The 27,382-nt window shown below is 36.6% G+C and overlaps 2 protein-coding genes across 4 annotated transcripts; both read right to left on the reverse strand.

Moving 5' to 3' along the window:
• Nucleotides 1-12,955, reverse strand: LOC129411293 (protein shortage in chiasmata 1 ortholog). 2 transcript variants are annotated; one of them, XM_055161804.1, is made up of 28 exons: nt 12,863-12,955; nt 12,600-12,666; nt 9,803-9,932; nt 9,632-9,725; nt 9,368-9,552; nt 9,131-9,293; nt 8,938-9,040; nt 8,695-8,836; nt 8,528-8,614; nt 8,326-8,452; nt 8,141-8,235; nt 7,536-7,763; nt 7,064-7,417; nt 6,077-6,292; nt 5,808-6,002; nt 5,338-5,430; nt 5,079-5,257; nt 4,635-4,704; nt 4,456-4,528; nt 3,866-4,041; nt 3,548-3,647; nt 3,360-3,471; nt 2,367-2,488; nt 2,196-2,283; nt 1,835-1,966; nt 1,620-1,769; nt 605-1,229; nt 1-265 (listed from the first exon to the last, which is right to left on the reverse strand). In XM_055161804.1, coding segments are annotated over exons 1-28 (4,194 nt in total). In that variant the 5' UTR covers nt 12,865-12,955; the 3' UTR covers nt 1-179. The 2 variants fall into 2 exon arrangements, with proteins under 2 accessions (XP_055017779.1, XP_055017778.1); XM_055161803.1 differs by having other exon boundaries at nt 7,064-7,432.
• A 1,674-nt stretch (nt 12,956-14,629) lies between these two features.
• krt1-c5 (keratin, type 1, gene c5) lies at nt 14,630-22,697 on the reverse strand. 2 transcript variants are annotated; one of them, XM_020941230.2, is made up of 9 exons: nt 22,619-22,697; nt 21,481-21,869; nt 20,843-20,925; nt 19,626-19,782; nt 18,156-18,320; nt 17,524-17,649; nt 15,585-15,802; nt 15,195-15,223; nt 14,630-15,049 (listed from the first exon to the last, which is right to left on the reverse strand). In XM_020941230.2, the coding sequence occupies exons 2-9, from the start codon at nt 21,859-21,861 to the stop codon at nt 14,934-14,936; spliced, it is 1,275 nt and encodes a 424-aa protein (XP_020796889.1). In that variant the 5' UTR covers nt 21,862-21,869; nt 22,619-22,697; the 3' UTR covers nt 14,630-14,933. The 2 variants fall into 2 exon arrangements, with proteins under 2 accessions (XP_020796889.1, XP_020796896.1); XM_020941237.2 differs by having other exon boundaries at nt 21,481-21,872; nt 22,619-22,667.
• Between the last annotated feature and the right edge of the window lie 4,685 nt (nt 22,698-27,382).

Genomic DNA, 27,382 nt, shown 5'->3' on the forward strand with positions numbered 1-27,382 from the left:
AACATCCTTTTAAGAGAACCAAATTATTGATTAAAAACAAATTAAAAGATAACATTTGATAAGTGAATAATTTGTATCAATACTTAAAAAGTATAGTTTAGTCTCATTTTGGTCCACTCAAACCTTCTGTACATGTGGTTCTTCTCTTTCACAGCCATAGGTCTGTGTGAATAATCTGTTCAGAATAATTTGAGTCTCGTCTGTCCGTCACTTCTCCCAGGGACTTTCTCATAGCTTAACCTGCTCTTTTTCAATGGTGTCAAACCTGCAAAACAAACGGGCAAAACATCATGCGAATTATAAAACACCATATGATATGAATGTAACCAAGAAGTCATATTTTTATTTTATGGCAGGAATCCACATGTCACACTACAAATTACTGCACCACAATTCCAAATACATCAATATTGAAATCACTTGTTCCGGAGAATATATTTAATAGTATTATAAATGTGATGCTTTTATAAAGAATAATATAAAGCCCCACATAAAATATAATAGCATAAAAACTACTCAAAGCAGAATATGATTTTTATAAATGTATAATAAAAAGGTATACAACTTTATTATATTTTAATAATAGATCATAAAAACATCTTACCTGTGCCGAGCAGAGTTTCAGCATCACCAGCCCTCTTCAGCTCTTTTCCCACAAAGGATTTGGAGCCATAAGGAGCAGAGGCTCTCGTTAATCCTTCTCCACTTTGAAAAGTGAAGTTTGAGCTGAGTCCTGGACCCCAGTCTGCGAACTCATCACAAGGGGGTGTCAGACCATGAGACAGCTGGACCTCACTGTTGTAGCTAAATTCTGATCCTGTCTTAAAGGGACTGTTATACTTCATTTGATGGGTTGTTATGCACAAGTTTTGTTGGGTCAACCTTAAATCTGCCCTTCCAACCATTTTGCCTATAGCCCCAGAACTGCCCCTCAAGTCTGAAGCTTTGGTCCAACTCCTCTGCTTGTAAATGCCTGGCTCTAAAAATGAAGAGGTCAACTCAAATTTCATGTCAGGCACCTGCTCTTCAGTGGACACTGTGTTACAGAAATTGTCCTGAACTCCAAGATCTGGGACTGGGCTCAAATTCAAATGTCGATGATCCCCGCTGCCAATCCAAGTGCTGGTGTGTGCATAGTTCATGGGGACACTTTTTGCAATCACTGCTGGACTCTCACATTTACTCAAGTTTGATGTATGAGTGTACAGAGAAGTGGTGTCACTGAAGAGCTAAGAAAGCAAGACAATAACATCACCATTAACATCATCAATGTATAATACAACTAATTCTCTTTAATATTATTTTACAAATGTAATGATAAATCACTTAATATGAGGCAGTGTTTTCCCATTAATACAGGAGACTAGGGTCCCATAGTCTAAACCTGTTAAATTGGTAACCATCAATCTTCGAATCAGTTCTCAAAAATGTAGACACCAACAACTTTGTTGCTTACTGTATTATCATAACTAAATAATGACTACGTTGGTCAAAAGTCACTGCTTAGTGCCACAACTGTCTCATCAAAATCTACTGGAAATACCGAGATATCTTTATTTTAACAATATCCATTCTTGTATGTATTTATGTAACAGTAAATACTGTGTAAATGAGACTACCTTCAGCACTTTATGTGGCACTTCTGGGAGCATTTCTTTCAGCTCAGACAGAGAAGCAGTGAGAAGCCACTGGAGGCTGGGGGCTCTCCTCAGCATCAACTGACTCACCAAAGGATTAATGCATGGGAAATGCAACAAACATTTTTCCTCCTATTGGGAATAAAACATTATTCATCTTAATTGTGTATTGTGATTTTAAATACTTTTATTCTTACATTAGACTGTATGGCAGTTAACCAGTCTCTGTCCAGGTAAGCAGCTGGGTCCCTCTCACTGCTCATCAAACTGTGGAAACAGATCTGACTGATCCACCTGGCAATTTCCAGTACATACGACACCATCAGCACCTAACAGACAGGGGCATACAGGAACACACAGGGTTGTGGTGGTTGTTGCTTTATTGCTATTTGATACATTATTTATTTAAGTTAGGAAATAAATAAATAAATACATATAATAATACAATTATTTTAAACAAAAAATATATATTTTTTAGATTATTCTTAAGGCAGAGCACATGCTTAATTACAATCTTGTATACATTTATGATATAAAGCAATTGTTTCATTATTTTACCTTTACAACAAGATCTTCTGATTTCATGCTGAAAATCACCAAGGATGAATATACAAGGACCAGGTTGTTAAAAGCTTCACTTGAAAGCCTGCCCACCCAAACAAAAAGAACCGTGTCTTTAAGGAGGTAATGATGAGTATATTATTATAAAGTGTTCGAGTGGACACTGACCCTCCTCCTCGACTGTCTGGGCAGTGCAGAATGAGCCAGCAGCAGCTGTACTGCAGAGAGAGCGCACTTAGCCTCTTTACCAGTTCTTCACTGGAGCTCTCCTGACACAACTCCTCCTGCTTCTACAAACAAACATATAACACTGGAGCCAGTTATGTCTTTCAGAAAAAAAACAACAAAACTATTTACATCTTTCAAATTCAACTGTATATTTTTTTCTTTCACCTTTTATTTAGCCACCTAAGACATGGGTCACAAAGCCCATCAATCTGCCCACAGTTATCGCACTGCTGTTTTCTCCTTGTCCACTAAACCCACTCGTGAATGGCATCATTCTTTAGCCAGTCAAAGGAGTAAAAATAAAGAACATTCTTCTCAACACTGACAAATTTATTAGTTGGAGATTGGAGATTCTCAACCACTATAATTCTATAATTCTAGGGTGACTTATAATTGCGGATAGGTAAATCTCTGTGTATTTAAAGATCTAAAGTTTAAAAAAAGAAAAAAAACATTTGTATTTGACTTGATTTGTAAGTGTAACTGTATGACTGTTCCAAATAGTAGCATGTGGCTTGTATTGTTTTTGTAGTAGAGTGAAATAGGCGATAGTCACGATAATTACTATATTGACTTATCGCTCAATATATAAAAGCTGGAATAATATTTTTTTTGGGGTCTATATTTATTGTGTGTACATTTTCTACATACATTTTACATACATGTATACATTTTGTACATTTGTTTGGCTATGATAAGATTTAGCTGTAAATGGTTTAATTAATAATTTAAATAAACAAACTAAGTTCTAAAGTGTTTCATTCTGCAATTTATTTATTGCAGTAATATTAAATTAAAATATTTTTTGTGGTTTAAAACTGTTATAGGGTTATTGTGTCAGTGGCATAAATTTGTTTCAGTATTATCGTCTGTTGTCTATATTTACTTGTTATTGTGGCAGGTCTAGTGTGAAATGCACTTTACTTCCCCTACCTGAACAATAACAGCGGTTCTCTCATCCACAGTGATCACAACATACTGGTGAGTCCCTCCCAACATCTGCAAAGTCATGGTGTGATTTCTCTCCAAGACTGTAATGTTAAACCTGCAAGACCAAACACAGCAATAAGGATCATTTTGTTTAACACACAGAAAAAACAAATCTACACTGCTGAACGTACATGGACTCCAGTGTCTGCAGCAGCGTGGGACACTTCAGAAGACCCTCTGTCACAAATAGCACATGAGGCACACTGTCCTCCAATCGCTGCAGAGAAAGCTCTAGATCGGAAACATACATTTGTTAAAAATACAATATTGCATTACATTAAACCGCACATTAATAGTTTTATCAACTTTGACTGAATGACACTTTTGAATTATACAAAAATCACAGTATTTCTCTTCACAAAAAACAAGAAAACTGTATGTAGTGTATTTTACTAGATAATATCTCCACACCTTTACCACATACAGTATCATAATAGTTATTTTCTCACCATTGCCTGGAATAACAGTGCTGAAACTGACATGGGTGAGACCCCGCTCTCTGCAAACTGTGGCCCATGGGGAGGGTCCAGGGTGGTCATACTCCACCAGCCCAAAGAAGTGTTGCCAGGGGAAGTCTGGCCCTATATGGTCCTCACACACAAGTGCACACTCACTGCTAAAAATACTGAGGAGCAGAGAGGAATACGTAAAGATGATAAATTAATTAGACCACCTCTTTTTATACTTTGAAATATAGATCCCTTTAATTTTCCAAATTGATACAGTGCAGCTGATGTTCCCTGGGGGTGTAATGCTAAGTGTAAGCATTCTCTGTTTGAGGCTTTAGACATTAATCTGACCATAAAGAACTGACTTAGTGTGTATTGTGTCTCCATGGTAATTGGTGAAAATTCCACCAATACACATACATGTAGAACACCCCCAGCATGATGCCACTGCAAAGTATCAAAAAACAGTATTGTGTAAATACAAAAATGCTTAATAATAATGACACCATTAGCCTTAATAACGCATGAACAAATGTTTTTTTTAAGAATGATTCAGGGTTAGTAACTTCTTAATTAAGGGGTTAAAGTACCTGCTGACAACACTGGCACCGTTCAGCTTCACCTTATCTTTCTCGAGATGAAGGTCAGCAACAGCAGCTGCACCTAAATAAATTACACACGACATTGCCATAAAGGTGACACTGCAAATGTAAAAATCAACTATGTTTTCAATATTCCTAGATTTGATGACAGACAAAAACATGCTTACCAATCAGCTGATGAAGACAACCAAGTACAATGGATCTTGTATTGTCCAAGTTTGTAATTAAGACAAGTATCTGCAGAATGTATTGAAAAACAGAAAATATCAGGTCATGCTTGTTTGTTCTAAAGATGTAAATTAATTGTAAATTTGAGGGTATTGTGGGGAGTGAAATCTCTAAACAGTCACTTCACTGGGAATGTTTGCTTTGTGGAAATCAAAAATCAAGTCCCTGTGAGGCAAATTCTTTAAAAATTGATCTTCTACATGGGTTAAAGTTACAATATCGGTTAGTTTAGGTTAGGTTAAGAGTTAAGGTTGAGATCAAGATCATTCTCCAAGAAATTTATGGACCTTAATGTAGTGTCCCCACAAAGCAAGTTGAAGTGTGTGTGTTTTATCAGTACAGATATACTGAGTCAAAAAGGATAGTTTGATAATATGGCTTACTTTGTTAGCCATATTACTGTCTTTTCTGTTGTTGAACCATGTTCCCAGTAGCCCCTTTAATTCCAGTAGTTTGGGATTAGACTCCTGTTTCTTGTGACTGAGGAAAAGTATGATCTGCAGCCTTTTCAGTAACTCTCTGAACCTCTTCTCACCACTCATATTTTTCTTTTTCAAAAACTCTTGAAGGACACAGAAAATATATTGTTATTAAATGGTTACAGTGGCCACTATAAAGAATACTGTTGTATTGTTCACTGACCTAGACCACAGCTGAGGCCACACTTCAATAGCAGCTCCTTAAATGTCACCAACACATGAATCAAAGTCACCTGGTTGAAAAGCTGTTCCTGATCTGCAAAATATATTTGGTCATCTTAACCTACCTAGTAGTGTTGGACACAATAACCACAACTAATGATTTATATTTGTCTGATTGGGACTGGCCTAAACATTTAAACAGTATTTCAATTTTCAGTTGTTCAGTTAAAATGTGGGACAGTCTTCGTGGAGGCAATGGTTTCATTTGTGCATATGACTGTGCTTTCCTTTTTTAAATTTGTTTGTTTGTATTGTGATTTCAATGCATCTTTTTTGTTCTAAAAAGCACTTTGAATTATTTTGTGTATACATGTGCTGTACAAATGACTTGCCTTGTGCCATTAGAATACATTTATACAAATACTTTAGTTTTAGTTTTGTCATTATTATTATTTTATTATTATTTCTTACCTCTAATCAGGTCAGCATTGTGTGTATTGTTCCTACTGAGAGCTTTCTCCTGCTGTTTAACCAGGAAGTGTGTTTGGTCCATTGTGAGACATATGAAGTCTCCCCAAACCTTCTGGTCGAGACCCAGTTTATGAGCAAAGTTCATATAAGGCAGAGCAAAGGACAACACCTCACAGTAGGCAAGGCACTGGCTCTCTGTAACGCACATACATATTTCAGTTATTTATGTTAAACATGACTTAAACAAGTTATGTCATCTTTTGCCATACCAGTTGCTTGGACTTGTACCTCTACACTGCGTTGTCTTTGCAGTTGAGTGGACGATTCATTGGAGTGAATGGTCAGTGGAGACATACATTTGGTGACTACTTCGCTCTGATCTCGAGAGGCATTTCTTGATACAACTGCTTTCAAATACAGTCTTTCCATCCTTTGACACTGGTCAGTAGTTCGTGGCTCACTGTGAAAAACCTGCCTGGTCACATCTAAAATTATATATAAAAAAAATCAACTAAAGAAACAATAACACAAAAAATACAACCAAATAAAATGTAATTAATATCCTCATTGATAAGACTGTAATTCCTCTTATAACCACAAGAGTGTGCCAAGTCTCTATTGTTCTTATACTGGAATGTTTAGACAGTTTCAGCCCTGGATTTGTTACAATTCTTCAAAACTATAAATCAGTAAAAAGCCCCATATATAACATTGTTATATAAAGTCATGCATTTATGGAATTCCTTAAAGGGACTATATTACACTCATTTCTATGTTATGTTGCTGTTCCATAATTATGAACTTTATACTTTGAGTTGTGTTTTGTTTCATGTTTAACACACAAACCATGCATATTTAGGCTGAATTCTTCTCTCAAATGGAAAACACTCTGTTCCACCTTGTGATGTCATGTGAGGTCATGCACAGCAAGTGCTCCACTGTGTTTTAAAACACCATACACCTTCCCTGGAATCATTTGGATAATCATCCTGTGCCAATCTCTACTGAACAAAAGTTAAAAGGTAGCTGTTAGCTTGCAAACTACTGCTTCACGTCATCTCAAGGTAGAACAGGACATTTTGAGCTTTGGAGATGTAGACTAACAATAAAGAATTAGTCAAACAAGTGTGAATGACTCAAAACATTGTGTGTTTTTGATAATGTAATATTATAACACGGTTTAAAGCTCACAAGAGTCAATTTTGTGTAATATAGGACCCTTACTGAAACAATAAAAAATCTGAAAAAATCAGTACCTGCACTGGGCTGTGGATTGACAGTGACTGGTGGGGCTTGCTGAGATCGGAGCAAGATGAAGGTGGAGAGAGAGTCCAGGTCTTTGCAGGGAGGATCCTCCAAAACACTTTCAGGACTGTCTCTTCTTAATGGCACAGTCTGCTTAATTGGCTGTGACTGACCTTTTTCTTTTGTCTTCAGACAAATGCCATTTTGATTTGAAGCTTTATCAGGGCCAGAGTTCACATTTTCTTTTTGCAGATGACAGTAGATCAAAGGCTCATTTTTCTGTGCTTTACTCTTTTGTGACACAGGATCTAAGGTTGGTTCTTCAGGATCCAAGGATCTGGGTGTTGGAATGCTAGGGATGGAACCTGTAAAATACATAACTATCATACAAAAAATTTTAATGATAAATGCAAGCTGTGTAGATGATGATTTTTATATCCCTTTGTTTGGGGTAGGGTTAAAATGTAAAATGTACGCACTTACAGTCTTGTTCAGGAGAAATCTTTTGGAACTTTTCCACATCTGTCTTTGAGGGAGGAATATTGGATTGGATGCTCTCAGTAAAATCACAAGAGCTGCAAAAACGTGTCGATAGCACTTCAGTTTCTAGTGTTGACTCATCACTAAAAGTTTTTTGTTTTTCAGACTTTAAAATCCCCAATGCTTGTGGTAAAGGATGAAAATCAACTGGCGTCTCATACATTTGCGGCTCTGAAAGATATTAATTGAGAAATAATTAGATAATAACATGCAAATTATAGGGCTACTATTGTGCTAATTTCTGATCTAAATTATAATGTTGTTTCCTCATCAACACACAAACCCCGCATTTTAAGCTGAGTTATTCTCTCAGATAAACTAAACTAAAGGTAAAAGGTATCTGTTAACTTGAAAATTACCACTGCATGACATCAAGGTGGACCAGAGCATTTTAAGCTTGGAGATAATAATAAAGCATTATTCAAACATTTGTGAATGAAACAAAGCCCAACTCCAGGTATGTTTTTGAGGAGGTACCATTATAACATGGCTTAAAGCTCACACCAATCTATTTTGTGTAATAAATTCTAAATTGAACATATTTTTACCTGTCAACATAAAGCTGACCACAAATGTGGGGTGCTTTTCTGCTGTCCACAAAGCCATTTCAAGTTCCCTCTGGTCTCTCAACGACCCATAAGATCTTTTTGAAAAAACAAACAAAAAACAGCATACATTTATTTGTCAACTTTCCTGCCTTTACTAAGTTCTCATAGTTTTGTGTCAAACTCACATCTTTCCTTGTGGTGAAAGAGGTTCCTTTGAAAGTGTAGAGGTGGACAGACAGATATTGGTGCAGTCTTTGCGTAAAGGGCTTAAAGTCAAGTCAACTTCCATATCAGCTGCCGTTTTCATTTGTTCTAAAAGTAAACATGATATTAAAATGTTGAAGTAAAAGTTGTGTACTGTATAAACATTATGGTACATTGAATTACCTGTAGGCTCTGCATCTGCAATTCCTTCCACTGAAATCTCTGTTGTTTGCTCCTCATATATTTCCACTTGAGAAATATTTTGATTTGCTGAATAATAAATATGCAACATGTAATAATTTAAAGTCTAATTTTGTCTTTGTTTGGGCTTATTCACCTGTTGCACTTACCCCTCTGAATAATTTCATTGACTGAAAGTTGCTCATTCATTTCTTCCGGTTTTATCATCAAAAGATCATAGATTTTTGACAATCCAGCGCAATCTTCCCTCTCAAAAGCACAAGTCTCCACTATATTTGGTAATACCAGCTTCTACAAAATACAAAATATTCTTAGTGATTTCACAAATTAAAAGTACTGAAATAATTTGTTTTTAATAATAATCAATAATTTGTTTGATGCTACTTGAAAACCTCATCATTTAATTGGACTTTTGAAAATTCCTCAAGATTGATTGTAGAAGATAAGCTGTCTCTAGTGAACGATTGAGGCAGTATTTCATAAGGTTCACAGCGTCTTAAAAACAAGAATAAGAGGCATCATTACAAAATCTAAGTAAAGTCTCTATAAGATTAGACAAATGGTAAACAAGATCAGCGTTGTCACCCATGAATCATGTCTTCAGAGATGTTATCATGTATTAAGCTAGACAGGGGGTCCTCCACTGGAAGTATTCTTAGCCTCGACAGTTTGATTTTGAGCGAAGGCAAATGCCTCTTAAACTGTTTAAGGTGGTCCATTTCCATTATTTCTTCTGGTAAGTAGAGGTCTTTAAAATTCATAGTCTATTAGTAATGACTTAAGGATGGAATTTACAGTGTCAGATATAACTTTTAAAAGTACCTTGCTTTTCATTTTGCAGGTTTATCTGGTCTATTTGCATCTTTGAAAACATTTCCTGAAATGGGTCTGTTGATTCTGTCAAAATATTTTGAGCCTCACTGATGTCCAGCTCATTAAGAGAGTCAGGAATAGAGCTCGGTATAACTTCATTTTCTTCTTGCAAATGGTTCATACAGCCATTATATCTGCAACGTTATAACAATGTACAAGGATTATTGCATGAAAATGCAAAAATACACTTTAAAATGTATAAAGAGAGAGTACCTTTCTGGGATGTTGATAGTTTGTCTGTTCTTCTTTCTCAGGTCATCGAGCACAGAATAATTAAGAAAGAGTTTGGACGATGATACTACATTTCCTGTAAAATGTATGAAGTATTTGTATTTGATAAGCTGAATTTGTTTGGAGATGCAGCACTATGGTTACCATGGTTACCTATGCTCCATGGGGTCCTGTACATGTAGTCAGGCAGGTATCCGCTGTGGGCGTACTGGTCACTGGTCCCAGTCAGATAAGGTGCAGGCAGAGCCAAAAGGTCAGTCATGACTTTAAAGCTGGTGGATGTCTGGAAAACAAAAAAACACTTCTTCATTTCAAATTAACGCCATTAATTTGCAGACCATTGCAATGGCAGTGGAGTGGCTGTAGTCCAGTCAATGAATGACCCAGGTTGGAAAAAAATGTTAACAAAGCTTTTTCACTTGAAACATGTTTATTAGTAGTATTAGTTCACATGAAAAAGTCCACCGAAATCTGACCACTGGAACCATGTTTTTAAAGGGGAGAAAAAAACTCAGTTTAATGCCAAATTCAAGATGGCCGCCATCCAAAGCCTCATACATAAATGGGCCTCATTTTGAGACCAGTTGCCTTATTACATTAGTAAGTGTGTTAGTTTTAGCAACTCAACAACATGCCGCTTAATTTTGTTCAACAATTGGACAGTTCAAGATCAAGGTCAATGAAAATTGGCCCGAGTTCACTCTTTTGCTTAATTTTTCGGCTAAATAGAACTTCATTACCATTTTATGGTGTAAAATGAAAGAAACAACTGTCCTAATCTCACTCCTTTGTCCTCTCTTAGAGAACTGGCCAGTCACCTGGAAGAAGTTTTACTATCGATCACTGAACACTCTAAATTAGAATGCCATGCTTAAACTGAACAGTAGTTGTATATCTGCTTTGTTTTAACATATCAGTCATGCTAAAGTATTTGTTTTGATGACATTAAATATTATTTGGCACTGCTACCGCTAATACAATTCAATCAAAGTCAAACTGTGTGGGCTTTCTACCATGATTCGAAACAAAGTCAATGCAAACTCATGACGAGCAAATTATTAACTTGTTCTTACCTTGATTCACAAGACAGTCATTCTTCCCCATCATTATCAAAGTTGCTGCTCTCTGGTTGTGAGACCATTTGGTGACACTGTCCAGCCCCAGTCTACAAGTGGGAGATAATTTCTGCACCATGCTTGTACCTGGTGATATGTCTTATAGCAGGATTTGTTGTTGGTAGAAGTTTCTCACTTCACTCTAGCTTTCAGTATCTTCTTAAGATGAACATAGTGACATGAAAACAACAAATTGTTTCCAAAAAAGCTTTCTAGCTCATGGTAAGGTGCATTTCTGAAAAAACTGAAACAGAAGCTCCAACATCATTACCCATCCTACGGCAGTGCACTGCATCCCTGGTGCTAGACTGATGATAACTGTTGAAAATGACAAGTGCATTTAAATAGTTTGCCTCACATGTTGGATGTATATTTCACATATCTGGGAATAGGCGGAATGTTCATGCCATGCAAATTTATGAAGCAATCCACCCCCAATCAATAACATACTGTAAACCTGTAGTTGGTAGCTTGGGCACAATGCATATGGCATCAAGCTTCAAAAGATAATGGCTAAATTCTGCCTTGTCTCCAGTTTACATTTTGAGGTTTTTGCTGAAAAGAGATGCTGGTAAACTGAATTCTGAAGCGAAATTCTGATATAAATACCCCTGACCAGTTCACCTCAAAAACTGTTCCCAGTCTCCATGATGGGTAAAAGTATGTTACACATAACCAACAAAAGGAATAACAAATTGTATTGCTGTGGCAGAATGAGATATTTTGATAAAAAAGTAATAAATATTATATAAAATAACACAATTTTTTTCAGTTGCTTATGCTGACCTTGATATTCATGCATGAACAACAGACCTTACATATGCCCACACGTGATAGAAAACAAAAGAGCATCTAAAATGAGTAAAAACCAGCACAACAAGTACGTTTATAAGGCAACTGGTTTCAACATAAAGCCTCTTGTTGTATGAGATTGTGACTGGCAGCCATTGGATTTGGCATCAAATCGAGGGTCTTCTCCCCCTTAAAAAAACATGGTTCCAGTGGTCAAATTTCGGTGGACTTTTTTGTGTGAAATAATATACCACTAATAAACATGTTTCAAGTGAGAAAGCTCTGTCAACATTTTTTTCCAACTTAGCCTACATTTTGTTGTTCGTTTAAGAGACTACTGGCTGCTGTTGTGGATACCTGGCTGAGCAGTTTTTGAAACTTTTAGATTTTGAGCTCAGTTTTTAATATCATATCATGGGATTTTAATCAAGTAAAAAGTGCAGCATGTGCAGTTTAAAGGACACAAGTAAGGGTCTGTTGGATTGTTTGTGGGTGTGTATTGTTTGCTTTTCCCATACCCATGAATACTGTGCAAGAGGCTAGCTAAGGAGCTAGCTATGGATATTTGAAATACTACAGGTTTTTTACAACATATGTGGCAGGAAATGTGACAAAAAACTTTCCAGAGAAAAACTACTTTGAGGGAATGGACCATTTCATCAGAGTGAAACACCAGAGTGGAGTAAGAGTAAGGCCGTTCCTGTTCACTTTGTTTCCCCTGGACACTGTTGTGATACTGCAGGACACATGGGAGGGACACCTTTGGCTCTTCTCTTCAAACTGGCATAAATCTGCAGACCCTACCTGACCTGTGCTGTTGTGCTGCACTGGGACCTTTCACTGAAACTCAAAGGCAAACTGCATCAGTTTGCTGCCGCAAAACTTTAATTTCCCTCGGGAGTAATCTCTCTCTAATAGAAATGTTCTGAAACAAAATAATTTCGTTTTTCGTGCTTTCCAAATGACCAAAAGCAAACGTTATATAATTAAGATTTTTCTTTTGGCAACCATAGATCATCATTATCAACACCAAAAGTCCTTACCTCGAAAACATAGTCGAGGTTCTTGAACACCACAGCTGGAAATACACCGTGGAATTTGTTTTCAGACCTTAAAGTGAAAAAAAAAAAACAAAAAAAAAACTAGATACATTTCATATACAAAACGAGTTACCAAATATGTAGCTAGCATATTTAGCAGAGGGTAGTTTTTTGTGTTTTGTGAGCAAAATATACAACAACAATTCAGTAAAAAAAATTGCACATGTACATATAAATTCAATGTTGTTTTATACAGTACAACTTACATTGTTCAGATGAGTTATTGGGTTCACTCTGAAAAATAGGGCCTGTCCCTGATGCTATCAAAGATCGTTTATAGTTTGTAAAAGGAGTTTTTCTTACAACCACGAGGGGGCACTATCTTACTATACAACCATAGCCTTTATGACAATAACTTAGATTTTTGTCAGCAACATCTTAATAAAACCAAGTACTCAGCGAATAACTAAACAAGACAAACAAACTACAGACTAGGAGTGATCAAAAAAGAATTTTAAGAAGTTAAAAGATGATGGAAAAGCCAGAATACCATTTTCAGTTAGGGCCTTGGTCCAAAATACTCCACAGCATCTTTTTTTTTTTTTTTTTTTTTTTTTTTTTTTTTACAGCTTAGAGACATTTAACACAGTAAAACAGCAGGCATGTAGTTCATTGTATGTTCTCTTTTCACTTCAGTGTGAAAAAGGTATACAGAACAATAAAACACATTCCCAGACTGGGATGTCACCTTTGACTTACATCATTAAAAAAAAAGTCTCCTATAATTTCCCATGCAACTGTACTGAGAAGGTTGACTATAATGTGCACCACACTAGGCTACTAATTTAAACATTAGTCATGTCAGAAAGCACATAATTGTAAGACAGAAAGAATAGCCGCCTTGGTGCTTTGCCCCTACATACAAGCTGTAGTCTATAGGCCCACTGTCATGACAGATGATAGGGTAGTGGTAAAGCCTAAAGATTTATTTTACATGTACTTTTCTCACACACTTACAGAAAATAGACTGGCTGAGCTCTGACACAGAATTTAATTTAGAGAGAACTTTTATGGTAGTAGGTACAGTATTAGACATAAAAACTTGAATCTTGTGACTTATCGTCCTGCAGAAATATTTAGGAAGAGTTTGGGAGTTACAATTATTATTTGGTTATACAAATGTCAGGTTGAACATTTTATTACTGTGGGAGCCAAAAAGTATTTTACTACTTTGACCACAAGTGTAAGACTCTTTGTCTCAATTGCATGGAGACAAAGCACTACAGCATTATATAATGCATTAAGAACATTCTGCACATTTTGGGCAATTCGTTGGCCAGTTTGCAGTGTTTATTTATTTTTTTATTTTTTAGATGTGCCATCTTGTTTTCAAAGGGGTTTGGTAAGTATTCTGAATACTGATGTACTGAGAATACGTGTTGATAATAACAAATATTATATGTAACCATATTCTTTTACAGATACTATTTCATTTGGTGGTATTCAGAATGAAATTATTTTCCAGAAAACACCACTCTTGTGGTGAGTGCATATATAATTCTACGTATTCCAATTAGAGATAGGAAATAAATAACAAATGGTGAAACATAAAGCTGTTTTTAATCCTATGCTGCGTTTTTACTCTAGGCCTTGAATACAATATTTTAAATGGACCAGAATATGTCACAAACCACATTTTCATGCAGGTATTCGGTATTCTGTAACTAAATACATTGTCAAAGTATTCTTCCCATTACTGCTGGTTTGCACATTACATGGTTTACAGTACTGTACATTTTCCAGACATACAAACCTCTTGAGTAATATTACATGAGACCTGCTACCAGACACTATGATTTTTGTGGTCTCCGCCCTCAAGGAGAATACCCTCTAGTCAGTATCGCTCAAGAGTTTCTGTCTAGGGTTAAATTTCTGCTAAAGGGTCCAAACCCTCTTCACTAAGTCAGACTAATAGAATAATCACACTTTATAGCGTACATAAATATTGTAGTTTAATAAAATTGTTGGCAGGATTTTGGCATTACAACATAATAGCTTTCAACACAATAGTTTATAAACAAATGCTAAAAGTCCAGAAATTAGATAAGTGTTGACACAAAAGGAAAATATTTAAGAAATGCAAAACAGACAAACAATTTCCTTATGTACACACTGTAAAATCTGAACTGCATACAAATAGCAACTATAGTTTAATGAGAAATATTTTAGTACATTTTGGCAAAGATATACAAACTTAAATCATATATCAAGAAAATAAACAAGAAAATAAAACAAAACCCCCCAACAGCTGACTCTTTGGTTTCTGAAACATATGGCTTATTTCTTGCGTTCTTCAATCTGCTCCACTTCACTTGACTCATCCACCACCTTCCCATTGATCATAGTTTGAGTGACGACTTTGACTATCTTCCGTGTTCGCACGTCTGGGTCTTCTGTAACAGTAAGAGACGCATGTTTTTTTTATTTTTCTATCAAACTGCTTTGTTTATAAAATTAGCTATAAAAATAAAGTGTATTTGGAACTGGTGAAAGTTGTTTGTGAGGGATTTGAACACAACAGTCAATAAAATAACTTACTTTTAGGAGGTGGAGGAGTTTCTTTGACTCTGCAAATAGGAAAAAATGTCAGATCTATATGATTTATGTATTTAATTTAGTACAAAGTAAACATGAATGAATTATATACATTAATAACAACAACATAATAACAAGTATTATAAGATTATCGGCCACACTATTAGTAGGTAACTTTGTGTTTTTCTTTGTGTTTTGTGTTTTTTTTTAATTCTATCTATTCATGGGGTTTATTCAGCTTCCTGTTATATGCAATATTTTGATGTCTTTTTCCATTCAAAAGACAGAATATTTTGTTTTAAACTGTTTAATCAGTTTGGTGATGGTCCTGGTCAATAATTTTTCTTCATTCTAAAACCAATGGATAGTGAATATACGAGTAAATGCACTTACATCTCCTCTCCTTCCAGAAGCCTCCTGTAGGTGGCAATCTCCATCTCCAGGTTCTGTTTGATGCGCAGCAGTTGTTCATAGTCGGTCTTGTTACGTTGCATATCCAGACGCAGCTGAGACAGTTCATCCTCCAGTTGTGTCAGTGTGGCCTGCAGTCTCTCCATCTCCATAGAGTACTTATGGCCCGTCTCGCCCAGGTTCCCCTCCAGAACATTCACCTGGCACAAACGTACACAGAAAAACACATATATTTCGTTTTTTGCTGGAAGGGGGGGGGGTTCTAAACATTTCTTCATTAGAGATACATGTAGGGGTTACCATAGTGACAAAAAGCACATTTTAGCAAAAACTGTCAAAAGAAGTTTTAAGCTCAAGAAAAAAATACAATGCATGTTGATGATATTAGCTGTAAAGTATCAATTATTTATGTACTACATCCAGACGCAAAGATGCAACATTTTGAGGATTTTTTTTGTTTTTAATCCCTATAATAACTCCTAATTTAAGCAACTGGCTCTACAGTATCATTATTATGAAACCAGATTTGTGGCTCTATGAATGGGTGTTGTAGGGTCCCTATTTGGTCAGAGGTACCACACAGTCCCCCCAGCTCATGTTCACACAGCGACAGTGACTGGAAGAAGAGCTCTTTGCAAAAGGGCGTTAAAAATCTTTCTTTTGGTACGTTATAAAATAAAATAACTGTCATTATTTTTTACCCTCTAATCATTTCCCCATCACATAGCCTCAATATGTAATAACCTGAAATTGCCTATTTCTACTGAACAAAAGGTAAGACGTAGCTGTTAACTTTAAAACTACTGCTTCATTACATCACAAGGTGGAACAGAGCATTTTGAGCTTTGGAGATGTTTGGGACATGAATGAAACAAAGCACAACTCCAGGTATGTTTCTGAGGAGGTAACAACATGGCTTTAAGCTCACATGAGTCAATTTTGCTTAATATAGGACCTTTAAATGATGTGGTAACTTGTTGAAAGAAAACATATGTGAAGAGGGCAACAAGGCTGAAACGAAATCTAAAAACTGACCTGAGTAAGCGGTTATGTATTTTATTTTCCTAGTGATTCATGGCTGCATCTGTAGCTAAAACAAAACTGTGGTGCTCCTTTTTAATATGTGTATAATACTGTTCCAACTCTATTTAATAATGTACCTTATTTCCTGCCAGTATAAACAGTAGACTACAGCCCACTTAACTATTGAGATCTCTGTCAACACTATCAGGTAGCCTCTAGTGTTTTACCTGTCAGTCTGTGCAAACAAACTATATTTGTCCCACACAATTAATCAATTGCATTATTATTTGAACCCACAGAAAGACATATGTGAATCATGTTTCACTTCACAAGGCAAGTTTGATTGATTATACAGTCACAGAAATAAATAGCATATTATCTGTTGACAAGAACAGCCAGCTGCTACCTTTCGTTCAACCAATATTGTCTGTGCGGGAAATGTCCTGAGATGGTTAGACACACACTGCCATTTTAAGAAAAAATCCAACATAAATTTAACTTCCTACAACTGAGCTTAATAGCTATATGTATGTTTTTTTTTATCCTTAAAGGTAATATTGTATGCTAAATTTGCTCTTGTGAGCTTTTAGCCTTATTAGCATGTTATTACCTTATCAAAAACATAGCTGGAGTTGTATTTTTTTTCATTCACACATGTTTGAGAAATCCTTTATTTTTAGTCTATCTAGATCTCCAAAGCTCAAGCTTCCACCTTGTGATGTTATCTACTTTTAAATTTCACCTTCAGTTCAGTAGAAATTGGCAATTTTATGTGTGTGATGAGGAAACACCATTATAACATCAGAAAACAGTGTAATATGGGTTCTTTAATATTTATGTGCATAGTTTTTTACCCTTAAAGATAGCAACTGTTGTTATGCAGTACACCTTTAATTACCTGTTTGCGCAGACTGTCCAGCTCCACCTCCAGAGCCTGTAGGAAGCGCCTCCTCTCGCTCAGCTCAGTTTGGGCACAGCGCAGGGCCTCATTGCTCTCCTTCACCTCAGACTGAACTGCCTCCAACTACCAAATAGCAAAGCATTGGCATATTTATCTGAACACCAGGACTGGGTTGGTGGTATCTTTGGTGTATTTTAATTGTTGTTCCTGATGCAGTTGTATCAGTAACCTGCATTGTTAACCTGCTGTCACTTTGCAGCATCTTAGGGATTACAGATAAAATTATAAAATTATGTCTATATTTGTTGTGCAAAGACCCAGTTAAAAATGAATTAATTAGGTATGAATAAATTGACCTTCAGTACAGTTTTCTAGACAGGACAATAGTACCAATGGCATATGCAATAGGGCCTTAACAGTCATGAGGTACCCACCAGAATGTGTGTGTAACGTAAATTCAAATTATGTCCTAAACAGTCTTACTATAAGAGTCTTACTATAAGAAATAAGTATTACTTAAATTGGTTTAAAGTACATATATATATATTTTAAGATATTGTAAATGTTTAATATGCTAAATATATCCAGGTGACTGTCTACAAAGTGTACAAGTCTTTTGTGTATCTAACCTTCTTGAGATACCAGGCCTCAGCTTCTTCCTTGTTCTTGCGAGCGATGCCCTCGTATTGGACCCTGAGTTCAGCCAAGATGCCACCCAGATCTGGACCCGCGGCTGCATCCACCTCCACATTCACCTGCTCATTCGCCAGGCGTAGCTTCAAAGAACTCATCTCCTATAAACAACAATGTTTATACAACAAAATTATTGAAAAGTGTGTGTGTGTGTGTGTGTGTATATATGTGTGTGTGTATATATATATATATATATATATATATATATATATATATATATATCACACACACACACACACACACATTTTTTTCATTTATTTATGATCAGTAATGTTTATTTATTAACTTTTATTACTTTATATATGATATAATATGTTGCTTATGTTTTCTTGAGTGAGCTTTGCTTTGAGTTGCCAGATATTATGTCTAAAACCAACTTATTTATATATTTATGTTGAATGTTTATTTATCATTTTCTAACTCTCTTAGAAATCTTTTTATATTTAACATTTGATAGGGGTTTTAATCATAGTTTCTCCACATAAAACATTTCATAAAAGATTCTGTTACATATAAATCCTGAAGCCATCTCTTTTTTTCTCTTATGACCTAGATATAGTCTTTGATAATGACTGTACCAGCTGTACCATTCTAACTGTATGCCTCCTCGTGCCAGCCTACATCCTGGACACCACGCCTGTCTGACTAAACATACTCACTGCTCTTGGCTCAAATATAACCACATTCTGTGTTATCTTAATATCTTAAAGCTCCATGATGACAAAAGACAAGGTGTGTCCATCTAATGCATGTGATCGTGTTACGGACACTTTACACCCCTGAACTTTCTCCTTGAGCTATATAAACTTTGTCAGAAATGTTAAATGTGCACTGTAGAACTTTTTTGCTTGAGGTTGCACAACCAACTTGTTTCTATGGATATGTCATTGCTCTGCCTGGAATATTCCACAGTATGACATTAAACAGCTCTGCTTTTCATTTATTCAATTACAGGTGCTTTTATAGCTATAGCAGGTATTCTGACTGTGAGCAGAGTTGCCCCTACAAAGATCTGATCTGTAACTTGGACTGGCTTTGTCTTCATGAAGATAGAAACAGCTTAATACTATACTGTGAAACATTCCAGACAAAGCAATAATACCTGCATGGAGAAAAGCATTTAATGGACCCTCTACCAGAAAAGTTACTCAGTGCACCTAAAAAAGTGTTTATCAGCAAAAACACACACAGACACACAAAACAAAACAAAGTGCCATTTTAAAGTTTATGAGAACCTTGAAATTAAAATCTAAATCTATTTTACTGCAATCAGAATGTTCATTTTTGGTCAATTACACTCTTGCCTCTGCTGAACAAGGCTGGTATGTGAACCTACAAATCAGCCCATTTGCATTTACATTCAAAAGACATGATCACATTCACGTTTTTGTGTCTCTTTTTCTCACCTCATCATGGTTCTTCTTGAGAAAGTAGAGCTCCTCCTTCAGGCTGTCCAGGTCTCCACGCAGTGTTGCAATAATCTGGTCGTGGTCAGATTTGGCCCTTCTCAGAGCCTGACAGTCCCTCTCCACGGACTGACACAAAGTGGCCTCAGCCTCCCACCTGCACAAAGAAACGATGGAGAATTACACAAACCCAAGTGCTGAGTTTAATGTTCTATACATCACAACATGCCATAGAAAATAAGTTAACATGCAGATTTGTTGACTGGTGGCTATATCACATGTAAATGTTGCTTTTTCATAATAAAAATGTATATGTAATAAATGCAGATTTTCCCCCCTTGCACCCCATATGTGAGTGAATCTGCAACAACCAATACAACAATACCTCATTTGCAAAATAATGCTAGTTGTAAATATTTCTAAATAAGTGTTACATTATATTATTTTTAAACCCTAAACCAGTGTTCCTTGTAGATTTCTACTGAGATTACAGTAGAACAGACAATCCAAGGTTGTATTTAATATACATTTATGCAGCACAATGAAACTTACTTTCTCATTTGCCTGGTACAGATTCTTTTTATGAAGTTTTTGGTTACACTTTAGTCACTCCTACAATAACTACACTATTTATAGCCTTAAGCATAATAGCATAACGATAGAGGTATAGTTTATTAAAATTGATTCAGGTAATTTAGTAGCTACTTAACTAAAGGTTAGGAATTAGGGTTAGGGGACTAATTAAGTCTAAAGTATTATCCAAATTGTCCACTGCAGCATATTTTTAATAACAGTCTGTAGAATGAAATATTAAAAATGAAGGGGGGAGCATAGTGTATTAATGGGAACTGAATGAGAGTTTTGGAAGGACTTTCTGCCTGTATGTTGTGTGATAGACCTGCAATTATTTGTTAATGTCGTAAATCTCTGACAGAAGATACGCATCCCCCACATCCTACTTACCAACGACATACCAGCAACACAGTGTGAAAATCGACCTTCTCTACCACCTCTTTCAGTCCCTCAGTGTGCCTGACCTTCTCATCGATCACATCCTCTACATTATAGACCACTTGTTCTTCTGTCCACTGTGGGAACGTTTCTCTTATTTCACAGGTTGACAGAAAACGCATTTATTCATGTTGGTTTTCAGTCTGGCACTGCGTTGTAAATACTCACAGTCATGTAAAGAAATAGAGGCTCTTTGTGACACTCACTTGACCCTGAAATCGTCTGCAGCCAGTTTGGCGTTATCAATCTCCAACATGATCCGAGCGTTCTCCAGGGTCTTCTTTCTCACCTGGGGGACAGATGTACAGTGTTCTAAAGGTGCACTGTGTAACTTTTCTAATTTGGGGGCTGGCACTTACTTGTCTTCATGGAGATATTATTGATTTGCCTAGAATATTCCACACTATGGCCTTAAACTTATTTATCTTGCATTTATTCAACAAAAGGTGTTTTTTGTTGCCTTGACAAATATCTAGTTGTGAGCGGCTTGCCTCTCCACAGATTAGACAAATCTGGCCTGATGATGTCAACTGTATGCCTCCATGGAGATGAGTTAAGTGCCATATTGTGAGTTGCTCTAGATAAAGAAATCCCCAACTCCCCATGGAGACCAGCAGGTTAGAGGTACATAGTGGACCTTTAAGTCCTGTGTATTGCAGCAGTGCATACCCTTCCATTCCAACAAAGGGACACAAATAAAATAACCTTGAAGATTTGACTTGACAGAAACTGTAATGAAACACATTGTCTAGAGTTTTATATCTACTAATATTTCTACAACTGAAAGAAATGACCTTTTGAATCATTCAATTTAAGTCTATATTTTCATGTTGTTTTAACTGACCTCCTGTCCAATGGCATGAGCCTGGGCCATCATCCCCTCTATGTCGTGCCCCTTTGGTGATCTCTCCATCATCAGCTGCTTGATCTTCACCTCAAGCTCAGCATTGGACCGCTCCAGCGAGCGCACTTTGTCCAGGTAGTTGGCCAGTCGGTCATTGAGGCCCTGCATGGTCTCTTTTTCACTGGCACCTACACCCAGTCCATTGAAAGAGTTTAGCATGTTGAGCCCATTGCCCATGGAGACAGAGCGGGACAGAGTGCTGACAGTAGAGAGGGAGGACATGGGCTTAGAGCGGAGGCTGCGGCCGCTGTCCCGCACAGACATGCTGGAGAAGGACTGGGGACGCACAGTGTGACTGCGCACAGACAGTGTGGAGGCCATGGTGTCCTCTGCTGAGAAAAAATTCAATATATGTATTACAAGATAAAAGAACCATTATTTGTCCCACAATGGGGAAATTCCAATTTTTCAGCACAAAGTTAAAGGAGGACAATAGAAATGTGCAGTCAGAAATCAAAATAAATAATTAATTGGATTAGATTTAAATCTAACCAATCTAAACTGAAACTGAATAGAGTTAATATAAACAGTATGGCTCCCAAACCGCTCAGTACACAAACCTTAACAGGGTTATAAGAGGCACATCAAAACTGCAAAAACCCATCTGCAACTCACTACCCACAGAAATTAAGGTGATATCTGTTTTAATTCACCTTTTAAATTAAATCATGGCCAAATTGTAACCATGTGTACATAGCATGTGTGCTTGAATGAGCGTTCAAATGTTTAAATATATTGTGTATGTACCTTTAACAATCTAAGCGGGGACAGGGGCTACAGATTAGATACTTCTTTTTATTGCAGTCATCACCTATATGATTGCAATGTTTCATTTCACTGTCCTTATCAAATAAATAATGAAATGAAATATTTCAAAAGGAGACATTTTAGACAAGACAATAAGACAACCATTATTTGTCCCACAATGGAAAAACTGCAGTGTTGGGATAGTAAAGTACAAATGTCACCGAACAATTACAACAAGTGGCTAAATGACAGGTAAAAAAAATTAATAATAATAATAAAATAAATAATAATAAGTAAGCCTAGTTTTAAGATATAAAATGCTGATACTTACATGGATGTTGACTGTGCTGGTTGCGGACAGGTGCTCGTCACTCAGGTCTCTACCCTGCTGTCTCTCAGGTGCCTTTGGCTGCATAGGCTCCTCTCTGAAGGGGCGGGGCTCTGGTACTGTTTTTCAATCGCATTGCAACATGAAACCATAGGGGCAACAGGGGAGAGAAATACCAAGGAGTCATACAATGTCATCTCATCAGTGAAGATTAGAAATTTAAAGAGCTTAAATGTTGTATTGTCCAGAAAAAAAGATAAATATTAGATTAAATGTTATAGGATTGTTTTTATTAGTTTATTAAGAGTTTTCCCAAATTTTGATCAGGTGCATGGGAAAAAGCAAATGCGAAAAAGTGATAAGTCTATATTAGAAAAATATGGTTGACTTTGTAGATGTATGTACAAGCTTAACCTAACACAATTACATGTATTCACAGGTGCTAAGAGTCTATATGTGACATCAGCCTCCTAAGATATTCTTTTAAACTGGTGCGGCAAGCGTCAGACAGGGCTCCACTGTCTCCACACTGACCCCATTGAGCCTGGAACACAAAGCACAGCAATGTGAACACCTGAGGACGGCCCAGTGGGAGCAGGGCAGGTAGGAGGAAGCACGAACAATTGGTGGACAGAATGAATAGAAAGTAAAGACCCCTGAGAAATGCTATGAGAAATGCTGGGCGTTGGTTGGGATGCAGTGGAACAGTAAACCTGGTTTATTTTACATGCACACACGTACACACACGCACACACACACACACACGCACACACACACACACACACGCGCGCGCACACGTACGCACACAGACACACACACACACACGTACGGAAGCACGCAAACACACAAATTTTATCTGCCCCGCAGGCTTCAAAAACCTGTTGTTGCATTGAAAATGATTCTTGATTCCTCAGAGTGGTATTCCCAGAGGAATATCAGATCACCAGATCCCTGACCTGGTTTAGTGTCTAACAACAGAGCCACTCCTGCACGTCGCTGCATACTCATACACAGTCATGTACAACACAACACCACAGATTTAAGAAAAGTAGTGACACATGAAAAGTAAATATGCACTGTGATATGTGTCTTTTACAGTTCGCATGTGTGATTGAAATGATAAGCTCCTGAGACATTTAACAGAAAAGGGGCATTGGCATTACAAATCATAAGCCTATTAAAGGCCATGCTGTCATGATGGGCCTATACTTACCAAAGTGACTGGCTCTAATAAAACCTTTACAAAATGTTGAATCATTCTTTTGGACATTTCTTCGTCTTCTCTCTTCAGTGGGTGCATGTTTTGCCCGTGGAGTAGACAGACAACAAGTGTCAAGATTTTATTGCAAGCATTGCAATGAACGTGTCTCCACCTTGTGGCCTAAAAATATATGACACTTTGGTGGTGACGGTGTTTTTTTTTTACACGCAATTTGAAGTGTCATTATAGGTTAATTTAATTAACTCATTTGGAACACAAACAAACATTTAAATAGCTTAGACTATAAAGGCTCAATATGTTCTTACTGCACCACTGGTACATTGGCCTTCATCTACAAACGAAACAAAACCATTGGTGGTTTAATCTCTGCTCCAATCAGTGCTTGCTGTTGTGCCCTTGAACAAAACATTTCATTCAGAGAGTGTGTTATTTGTGGTGATAAGAGTTTGTTTTGTTTTGTACTGGTGTCGTATCTGTTTTTTCACTTGAAGAACATACAAATCCTGTAACTATTTCCCAATCTGTGTAGTTCTTAAAATCTGTCTATTAGAAGATAAAAAAATTTGGCATGTTGTTTTTTCTGAAAAAACAAACAAACAAACAAAAAAACAAACAAACAAAAAATAAAAAACTATGACAATTATGTATATTGAATCTTATATTATCGACTTGAACATGAACAGATGTAGACTGTCGGAGCAGCTTGAAACAGCTGTGACTCTAAAATGCCTTCAGACATCCAAGTTTGTTTCTGATCACAGTACTGTTTTGCGTAAACCATTTACAATATCATTCATTTTTTTATTCAGACTGTTGGCTTAAAATTTCCACTCTGAATTTGTGTGTTTTTAGTGTTTGGCTGTGGGCCTGGACTGAATGAATCATGTTTCAGTTATGTCCTTGCTGTCATCAGCTCCGCTGATGTGGTTCTGTGCTACTGTAACAGTCATAGTTTACATTTAAAACTTTTGCAGTTTTCTTCACAGGCTAGCACACAATGTACTGGTCAGCAAAGTCAATTTTGTGTGCTTTCCTTTGTTTGACTTTTGTTTAGAAATGTGATACTTTGCTCATTTTTTCTGGCTCACAGCCAGTCGTCCTGTGCGAGATCCACATTAAGACCCAACACTGGCTAGTGAAAATTTACTGCCCCCAAAAGTGATTTGTGAACATAATTGTTGGCAACTGATTTTTCAGAAAACTGTGCTTCAAATTTATTGATATATCAGTATTATTAGATAGATATTATCTGTATGCCTGCTTAAATCTACATGGATACAAAATTTGAGTACTTGCCATGATTTAACATGACATAATAAACTGATATATGTGTCTAATTTTAGTACAACTCTTATTAGGCCGACAGTATCTACTTTTGAAATTCCCACATAGAGATCTGTGTGTAAAACAAAAGGGACATTGTACTGCTCATCTGTTATTCTAATGCCATGAATAATATCATCAACTCAATGAAACAATCTCCTGAAGGAACGCAGAATTAAAATGAGAAAAGTGAGCGATGGCACCATTTGAAATAAGCCTGAGGAGGAGGAGGGTGAGCTCTGGTGATGAAGATATCTTGTACAGGGGTTTTGTTGACTGTTGTGCAGGGGGAGAGCTCATCAGCGAGAAGGGGAACAATTTGAATAGGCACGAGACGAGGGCACTGCATGTATCTGCTCATTAGGCGGCCCGCGCTGTAATTCTCCGTGTGCGCAGCTCTGCAATCAGGGGCCTATTCATTAACATGGGGGGCCCGCTTTCATCTGCAACCACTTGAGCCTGCCAATCACAGAGGCGTACGCATGGCATGATGAGAAAACGGGCAGCTTAAATACTCAGGGATGCTCGTGCACGAAGGGAGTCACGTTTAAATGCTGCCTTAAGCATTTGTATCAGAGAAGGGGGAAGGAGAAATGCTCTTTTTTACAGTGTAGTGCTGGCAGGTGGCCCAAATTGTGTCAGACTGATAATCATCTTTCTAGCTCCACATGAGGACGTCTTTTGTTCTTAGATTTTATGAGGAGGAGCATCGCTTTGCAGATCAGGTTTTCTGAAATACAGTGATTGGATGTGATTGGACAAAAGTTAGAGCAGATATTTTTATGGTTAAATCTGCGAGCGATGCATTCAAAAGACAACAATCAAAAATGATTACAATGACTGTAATACACACCTGGATATTCATGGGTTTCAGCTTCTGGATATATAAAATATTTTCAGGACTTTTTCCCATTCAAAACATATAATATTTTGTCTTAAATTGTTAATTGCTAGGACAGCAGTTGTAATTTTTCATCATTTGAAATCCATGGATAGAAACCAAGATGGGTCATGGACATGTACTGAAAATATATATTCAGAATACAAATTTTGAGTAACTGTATGGCAAAACAGTTAGTCTTTCATTTGGTGGTATTCAGAATATTGTTACTTTACTAAAATCGATGGAATACATTGTGGTACCTGATCGTGCAATTTTGGTTTTGAATTGTACTGTTTTAGTACAGAAACTAGGCAACACAGCTGTTGAGGTGTATGCATGTGTAATAAACTGTGCAACAAACATAAAGCTGTTTTAATCCTATGCCACTACACTATGTAACTCAATGTGAAAGTATTCTAAATATTCAGAATGCAGAACTCTGATTGGTCCATGTAAAGGAATAGACTACCAAATACATTTTAATGCAGGTATTTAGTATTCTGTAACTAAATACATTTTCAAAGTAATCAGTCATCTTAAATAAAGTTTTGAGGTAAAAGACCTATAATTGTGTATTTTATTTAAGATTATGATAAATCTTAAGAATTATTTCCTTTCGCAATTGACTCATGGGTAAAAAAACTCTTAACCCCCTGACTTTAAATAGTATTACATTAAGTCTACATCGATGAACTATAAGCCTATGGAAAACCAAATTATATAGCCTATTCACATGATTTTGTGCAACAGGATTTAAACTGGTAATGGAAAAACAACTCTTTCTCTCAGATTTCAGTGCATTCATTTGGTTGTGGTCACTTCCCTCATCACTTTGTCCAGAGTCTCTCCAAAACAAAGCAGGATAAGTGATGACGATGCACTGTAGTTTTGTTCTGAAATGATATTGATTCAGAGTAAACAGTCAGACATAACCAAATTGCTTAGGTCAAAGTATGTCATTTAATTTTCACATTGCTGCATCTTAAGTGCTGTCAATCAATGTAACAACTTAAGGTCATTTGTATAAAGAGGCCAACAAACTGCTTAATCAATGAATACACCCCATGAGGCATTGATCAGATTTTGTGACTAAAAGAAAATTAAGCATGGTGTGTGTTAATGTGTACTGTGGTATAGATGAGAGGGCACGGTGTATAGAGCTGACCTTTGTAGCCACGATCTATGAGTTTGTGAGTAAACAGTGTCCTTTTACTGCACATAGGAGAGTTATTATTATCTCTAATGTTGCTTTGGTTTGTTGTTGTAATGTTGTGGTTTCAGGACTGTTTAAAAAAGTACAATGGTTAACACAGCCCTCTGCAAACCTGGTAGCATTTAA

The sequence above is a fragment of the Boleophthalmus pectinirostris genome, unplaced genomic scaffold (assembly GCF_026225935.1).
Source record: "Boleophthalmus pectinirostris isolate CB_2022bp ecotype Guang Dong unplaced genomic scaffold, ASM2622593v1 HiC_scaffold_4, whole genome shotgun sequence".
Classification (NCBI taxonomy): Eukaryota; Metazoa; Chordata; class Actinopteri; order Gobiiformes; family Gobiidae; genus Boleophthalmus; species Boleophthalmus pectinirostris.